This window comes from Cyprinodon variegatus, unplaced genomic scaffold (assembly GCF_000732505.1).
Source record: "Cyprinodon variegatus isolate N-32 unplaced genomic scaffold, C_variegatus-1.0 Scaffold1495, whole genome shotgun sequence".
NCBI classification, from domain to species: domain Eukaryota; kingdom Metazoa; phylum Chordata; class Actinopteri; order Cyprinodontiformes; family Cyprinodontidae; genus Cyprinodon; species Cyprinodon variegatus.
In genome coordinates, this window is record NW_015151948.1 from 17,227 (window position 1) to 25,305 (window position 8,079).

General features: G+C 39.7%; 1 protein-coding gene across 5 annotated transcripts in view; it reads left to right on the forward strand.

Annotated features, from left to right (window-relative positions):
* LOC107103642 (protein Shroom2-like) overlaps positions 1-8,079 on the forward strand; it is a 27,944-nt gene that overhangs the window by 10,932 nt on the left and 8,933 nt on the right. For 3 of the 5 annotated variants that reach the window (XM_015403418.1, XM_015403417.1, XM_015403419.1), the window contains exons 2-6: positions 1,498-1,599; positions 1,920-1,937; positions 3,961-4,083; positions 4,156-6,343; positions 6,694-6,749. In XM_015403418.1, coding sequence (XP_015258904.1) covers positions 1,505-1,599; positions 1,920-1,937; positions 3,961-4,083; positions 4,156-6,343; positions 6,694-6,749 — 2,480 coding nt within the window. In that variant the 5' untranslated portion in view covers positions 1,498-1,504. The remainder of the gene's footprint in view (positions 1-1,497; positions 1,600-1,919; positions 1,938-3,960; positions 4,084-4,155; positions 6,344-6,693; positions 6,750-8,079) is intronic. The other 2 variants (XM_015403421.1, XM_015403420.1) reach the window with 1 other exon arrangement.

Consider the following 8,079-nt stretch of genomic DNA (forward strand, 5'->3'; position numbering starts at 1 on the left):
GTTCAGCATGGGGGTGAGTAGAAAATGAAGGCTAATCATGTTTTGGGTACTATTCCTTTAAATTTACTTGGGTAAAAAATATTTTTGAAGTAATGCTACTATTAGTTTTTGGGAACCTGCCTCTGAGTTAATAAGATATTAAAATAGATGTTGCAACATTGAGGTAAACTTGTGAATATCCAGATCAAATCTAATTTTAAGAGTGAGATGTTGATATAAAACATGTTGGAAGCACATTTACACAGCAAAAACCTGAAATCTAAATAAGTCATTATTTCTTAAATTAAATGCATTTTTTGTTGAATTGAGGAGGTAAGTGAGACACTTGCCATAAGAGGGTTTATTTTTAATAATTTTAGGGAATCGGAGGGAAAAATATCAAACAGGCTGTTTTTATTTATTAAGAAACAATTTGATGCCCTCTGTGAATCTTAAATTACTGATGAAATACTTATAGCTAAATAGTTAAAAAAGTATTTTTGTTTCTGGATAGTGGAGCCAAGTTGGTTCTCTGTTGTACACTCTATAAAACTAAATCTATATAGGTCATTTTTCTTAAAATAAGTGCATTTTTCTTGAATTAAGGAGGTAAATGAGACACTTTGCCAATGGAACAAGACAATTTACATTAAAAATAAGAAAAACAAATTGCAATATTTCAAGTAGTGTTGCACCGATACCGATGCCATTATTGGGCGGGGCCCCAATCCAGCTCTAAAATGGTGGTATCAGTATCAGCGAGTACCAACCAATAGGGTACCGATACAATTTTGAGAGCCAAAGTTTCTTCAACTATTGTCACCCATTCCAGGTAGGCAATAAAAAGTTCTACTGGATTCACTTTTAAGAGTAAAAATACTAATTTAATTGGCAAATCATCTTATTTACCTACTCAAATTAAGGGTTAGTACCCTTAAAATAAGAAATCTTTACTTATTTCTAGATCATTTTGGCAGTGTAAATAATTTATTTTACCCACACTGGAAAAAACGATCTAGAAATAAGTAAAAAATGTCTTAAATTAAGTGTATTCACCCTTAATTTGAGTAGGTAAAGGAGATAGTTTGCCAATGAAATGAGGATTTTTACTCTTAGAATAAGATAATTAGATATTATACACTTGAAATAAGACAATTAATTTTCTTTTGTTCTTATTTTAAATGTAATTTGTCTTGTTCCATTGGTAAAATGTCACACCTTCTCAATTCAAGAAAAAACAAACTTATTACAGGAAAAAAATGACTCATCTAGATGATATTTCTTTGCACTGGAAACCTGAAATAAACCAGTTTCTATTGATTTAACCCAGAAGTTTTCCCCTCCGGACAATAAACCTGAAAGTCAAATAACAGCTTGAAGGATTTGCTTCTAATGGTCTAACGCTGTTTGTACATTTAATCGTCCTTATTTTAAACATACATGTTGAAGTGTTCGTCCCAACATGTCTTCCTCCTCTCTCTCTCTCTCTCTCTCCGCCTTCTGACCGCTGCCCTTCAGGGCTAAAATGGTGGACGTTGTTTCCACACCAGCAATGCCGTCAGAAAATGAGGTTCATGTTGCGAGGAGTTTCCTCACCAAGATTTTACGAAGTTCCATGAGGTACCAATGTGCAGAGCTGCAGCACCGAGCTGCTTCCTGCTAGCTTGTCTGCTCCAGTTTGTGTTTTATGTGTTTTGATTTAGTTTATCTAGTCGTTTTAATCACATATCCATTGATTGCATAAAGTGCCTGTGATGTGAATGTCTGTTTGACCGTAGTTTCAGATTTTCCAGTTCGTTTCACTGTTTAAAAATCTTTGTTCAGTTTTATTTTTTATCTATTTTTTTTTTTTTAGTTTCTATTTTCTTTTTGTATTATGAAGAATTAATAAAATAACCTAACCTGTGCACCAATCTGTTTTTCTTCAACATGCTGTCCAGGAAGAGCCGCTTCAGGGGGTACGTTGACTGTGGCGTGAGAAAAGCCATTCCTCTGTTTAGATATGGATAAAAGTTCAAATAATACAATAAAAATATTTTTTAATTCCTAAAATCTTTGTTGAATAAAAAAAAAATGTTTCATTTTCTTGTATTTTCAGGGACATTGCGTAAATAATAAAGCAATTAAATCAATGAGGCTTTCTTTATAGATGGGAATAAAACAAAGATCTAGTGGCCAGAAAAACTTTGAACCTTTTTACGCTGCAAAAACAATCTAGAAATAAGTAAAATTGTCTTAAATTAAGTGTATTTACCAGTAATTTGAGTAGGTAATGATGATGATTTTGCCAATCGAATGAGTATTTCTACTATTAAAACATGATAATTACATAAAATGCACTTGAAAAAAAAAATTCAATCGTTTTTTTCTTATTTTAAATGTAAATTGTCTTGTTCCATTGGCAAAGTGTCTCACTTACCTCCTAAATTCTCATTTTGAAGAGAAAACGGCTCTCGTTATTTTTAGATAATGAGAAAATTGACTTGTTTTCTCCAGAAAATCCCAGTGAAAAAGTATCCGAGGGACACGACCGCACTTGTCTCTAATGTAATAACTTTTCTTAAGCTGAATTATTGTAAAATCTTCTCTAAATTACTGTAATATTATTAGTTTTCATATTGAATGTTTGCATATCGCATTTGACCAATTAGATGAGCCCTTGAATGATATAATACCTTCTGAAAATTAAGTTGAAAAAAAGTTAAGTCAAGAAAAAAGGGTAAAAAGCTCACTGAAAAGTTAAAAAGTAAAGTGTTGTGGGAAAATGGTTCAACTATTTTCTCCAGTTAAATGAATGGAGATCAATGAATTTCACTCAGTCGCCACTTTATTTTATATCTTTGCAAAGAGAGAACAGTTCATCATACGGCCATTATTGCACGGTAATCATTCCTGTTCTGCATGAGCAGCGTTCGTTCCCCTTTACTTACAATAATGGAAAGTAGTCAAAGTCCAAACAAATTGGTTATCTTTGGTTAAACTTTGGTTAAACAGTAACATGTTATGAATAAACCTTGAGAAAGAATCTGGTTTGCAATGGGAAGAAGTATGTCTTGTCTACAAACACCCTCACTCAGGCATTGTGTTATCCTGCAGGTGAAACTTACTGAGTGCAAAACTTTTATAGTGTGTAAATAGTATAATTTATTATATGAAATAAGAGAACCGACCACAAAAGTTAATAAGCCTAGTTAACAGTTATATTTACAGTAGGTTTATAAACTTAAAAATGTAAATGCCAGTATTAGCATTAATGCCTGTAAGGTTATGTTGTAACAAAAAATTTGTTTTTTTTCACTCTCTGTGTCTTTCATGAATTTCTTACAGAAGCAGTTTGTCATTTTTCTTAATATATTCAAGCAAGTTGGCGTTTCTTCTTACATCGACATTAATTTTTGCCATCAAAATGTCCATATTTTTTAATTTTACAAAGGCAATAAGGTCTTGTCCTAGATTTTAATAACACTATTGGCTGGAATTTTTTGTATTTAAAGTATTTCACTTAGTACCCTATAAGGGTTAATTAATTCTACATATGGGATGAGGTTGATCTGATCTTTACTTTAAAATCAGGAATCTGGGACTCACTGTCTGCACCGTAACTCAACCAAAAGGCATTCGATGCAGATGTGTTGCAGTATGCCAAATTTGCAGAACGGTGACAGTCGAGGATTGAAGTTACCTTAATTGAGCCTTTATCACCCAGAATTATTACATTTTCACTCATTTTCTCATGTTCAGAAAAGAAAAACATCTGCCTTTCCGTTAAGATGCTTTGGTTCTATTGGATCGTTACTTTATCTTAAGTGCTTGGGGCAACACCGGATCTAGAAGTGAACAGGAGTCTTTTAGAGGAAGAATGTTGAACTACTGAACTCTGCAAACTTCTGGCATTTATCTTTCCGTGAAAATCTGAAAGCAGTTAGGATGTCAAACGCTCCCTCATTGTGTAAAGTGTTCTGTTGGCTCTTTCTGCTGCAGGAAAAATGATCCAGGCTTACGGCCCCATTCCTGGCACTCCTCCAAGCTGACAGAAGAGGAGTCTGAGCCTGCCGGGACTCAGGCCACCCCAGTGTCTGTCTGGCAGCCAAAACATGAAGCAGGGTATTTTCATTTATTTTGGGGTAAACTTTCTGCTTTCCCACATTTGCCCCATTTTTTTTTTCTTTATCATAGGCCAGAAGAGTCAACCACACCAGGAGACCAGAATACTCAGCAGACCAATCAGCTCAGCTCAGTGACCAGCATGGAGAGACTGGAGCGTCCTTCTCATCCTTTACCACCAGGTTGTCATCCTCCAACGAAATACGTCGACACCTCTGAAACATTTTCTGCATCAGGAGCCAAAAGAGACTCTGCCTTCAGCTGTTTCTCTGGCAGCTCCAGCCCTCCTGTTCTGGAGTCAAGCAGGAAAGGTACCAGCACTGAAAACATCTTCTTCAAAGGCCTTCAGAGTGAAGGACCTCAGCAGAATGAACGACACAGATACCCGCAGTCAAGTCCCGGGAACGGAGGCTGGGAGGGTTCACGGGTCGAGGAGCAGCCAGCGTCTCGGGTTTCAGTTGCAGGAAGGCTCAATGGTGGCCTAGTGTGGCAGGCACCAGAGAAGAAAAAATCCCAGTCCCCTCCTCCTCCACCGCTGCCGCTGCGCAGTGACAGCTTTGCGGCAACCAAAGTGTTCCCATACTCTGAAGGGCCCTTGGGTCCGTCAAAGAATCATGGCAGCTCTATCGAAAAATTGACTGAAAACAACCAGAACTGCCTCAGATTTCAGAACCAACTGCACCCCAACAAACTCTTCTCCTTATCCAGCAGCGATGTCAGGCAGTCTCATCATGCCCAATCACCTGCCCATCAGAGACAGTACAGCGATGAAAGCCCTTTCTACCTACAAACCAGGAAAACTCCACCAGCAAAGACCCAAAGTGTTGGGAGTTACTATCGCAGCCTCCAAGATCTGCCCACAAATGCTTTCAGTAGAATGCACATCCGGCACTCCACAGCGGCTATGGCAGGTTGTACTGCAAACTCAAGTCTGGAGAGTGGAGGGCAAAACCGACATTTCGGCCCTGCAAGTAACTATCCAATGCAAATTGGTGAGGTAAAGGCCAGGCAGAGCAAAGCTGGGGGATGGAGAGGGGAGAGTGAATGGATGAGCAGCATTGAATCCTGCTTGCAGAACTCTCTGAAGGCAAACATTATGGCAAAATATCCAATGCCCCAGTCCCAGATGCCTTGCATGGAAAATAAAGACAGAAATGGGAATGGTCAAAACTATGACCACAAGACTCACAAACTTTCTCTTCAAAGCCCAAAAGAACAGTCAAAGAGAGCTGAAGGGCCCCCTAATGAAATGAAAAGAGCTTTTCTAACACATCAGAGTAATGATCATAAAGTTGGTCCTTCGAGACTTCAAGACCCTTGGGTGCCTCAAGAAGATCACAGGATATCAGCTCTAAAAACTCCACTTCTCCACTTCTTGGCACAGGAGAGTCAGAGTTTGACAGAGAGGCAATCAACAGCTGCTACCAAGTCTATGATTCCCACCCAGGATGCCTGTGAAGCCATAACCACCGGCAGTGGGAAAGCAGGCCGCCGCAGTGACCGCTATGCCACCACCCTTCGAAAGGAGATCCAGGAGAAGAGAGCCCAGCTACAGAAGAGCTGTAGTGCTGCAACCCTTACATGTGAGGCTGAGGATGAGGAAGATGCAGAAGAGTGGAGGTCCATGGAGGCCTCTGCATCCTCAAATACCTATAAGGACCATCTGAAAGAGGCCCAGGCAAGAGTCCTTCAGGCCACCTCTTTCCAGAGACGAGACCTTGAGCCCCTGGGGCCAGAGGCGCCAGTTATTAGAGCATCCTATGGGCGAATCAGAGGACGTAGACGATTCCACCCAGCAAAGAGGACCCATTCATTCTCAGAGCCTGATAAGATAGACAAAGTGGGGGTGGATGGAGAATCCCAACATGGCCCAGAGCAACAGAAAAAGTTCTCGGAGACCAAACCTGCATTCCCCAGGCCAATGCTGCAGTCAAGTCATGGCACAGACTCGAACCTGAACCAAGGCGAATCAAACAAATCACAGGAGACCCTTCCCTCTGGAGAAAGTGACCATTCTCAACCCTGCACAGACCCTAGCAAGCAGAGTCCCAGACATAAGCAGATTTTACTGGAACTTCAGAGACTGGGTACCTTCGCTGAGTACCAGGCCACCTGGAACGAAAAGAAAAAGTCATCTGAAGCCAAAGCACAGGGGCGATATCACTCAGCAGAGAACATTCTAGACCCTGGCGTAGAGGAGAAGTCTCTCTGTATCCATGAGAGATCCAGATCCTCACCTTCTGCAGACTTCCACACACAGGTGAGCAGATTTGTGTTTGTTCATAACTGTAAAAACCTCTTCTAACAATGCTGTCTCTTTGCTTCATAAACAAATAACGATGAGTAGTTTAAAGCGATTCAGCAGTCGATACTTTAACCGTTCCATTCTGATTTTCCTCTCCTCTGTCGCTACAAGCATGCTTAGTGTGAGGGATTGTTTTCCAGTCAATGAGTCGATGCAATCAACTGTTTTTTTAGGATAGAAAACTTTGAATCAATTTCACTGGATGATCTGATGAACTGTAAAGTGCCTCGAGATGACATGTGTCGTGAATTGGCGCTATAGAAATAAACTGATTAGAAATATTTAACATTACATTTCTTTTTCAGAATATTTCCCCTCATTGGAGAGATCCTCAATCATTGAGGAGCAGTTTGACCACAAGGTGAGTTTAACTTTCTGATGTTTTATAAAACGTGACACATAATGGCACTGAGAATGTATATTAACACCATCGTAAGGTTAGTTCCTGATTTTTCTTTGTGACAAAAATCTAGTAAGAGAAGCAACAGACTGATATACTCTCCTTTAGTGAAATTTTAAACCAGCAACATTGGACGTTTTTTTTCCTGCTTTAACAGCCTGATCAAGGTTGTATAACGACACCTTGATGTAATTAATTTAACACAAGACTGACTTGGCCACTTCAAGACCTTCTTCTAAGGGGGGAGTCCTTCGGTGGTTGACCAAAATGTAATCCAGACACTTGGGATTAAGATTTTCAGATGTTGTCTTTGGGATCTTTTACACTACTTTGGTTATCAGATGGGCGCTGTTGAAGTGATTGCTTGATTTCATAGATGTAGCACGAGTCACAATCAATCTCTAATCGCTGTTTGTTTGTCATTCAAGAAATGGAAGTTGGTGCGATTGAATTTTTAGAAAGAGCCAGGATGGTTTGTGTTTTTAGCTTTTTAAAAATGACTGAGTTAGGATAAAACATGCGGTGGACAAACAGATTGGGACTTTCTCTGCAGAAACATGGACGTTTCTTTTGTTTGTTCTGGTGAGGAAGGGGCTTAGTTGAAAGGCAAAGCTCTTGGTGTGATCTTAGGTCATCATGTAGCTCCTGAAGTGGATCGAATGCTTCTTCGCGTTGACAGTCGTTGGTCAAGGTAATTGCAGCACCAATCAGGAGGCCTCCTGCGGTGGTTTTTCATGCTTGTTGGACTTCAATGAAAGCCCAGAAAAGAGCTGAGGCTGCACTATAGACCCTACCTGGCCTGGGAGCGCCTTGGAGAACAATGTCTGGGGTTCCTTCATGGACCTGTTACCTCTGTGACCTGATCTCAAACAAACAGAAGACAGTAATAGATGGACTGCTCTCTTTTCTAGCTTGTAAGCTCCACCTAAACTAACAGCAGGCTGGCTTTTAGTGGGTGTGGAGCGTGACCATATATCTCAGAGGAGCTGTTTGCAGAGAAACACCATCAGTGGGTTCTGGAAGACCGTGAAATGAATTCCACTGTCGCTGAAAAGTGTCCTTTGGTGATACTGAAACATTTTGCGTTTTATTCTCACAGTTTAGGATGTTTTACTCTAAGCTGTACCAGGAGATTCCCAAACTCCTTTATTATTAAACTCTACTTAGTTTGGTTAAACCATAGATGATGGTGTTTAAGAAAACTGCTCACATATAAGCAGGGGGGGATTTACCATTAGGCAATACTAGGCAGTTGCCTATCGACCCAAAGTTCCCAATAAAACTCTATTTA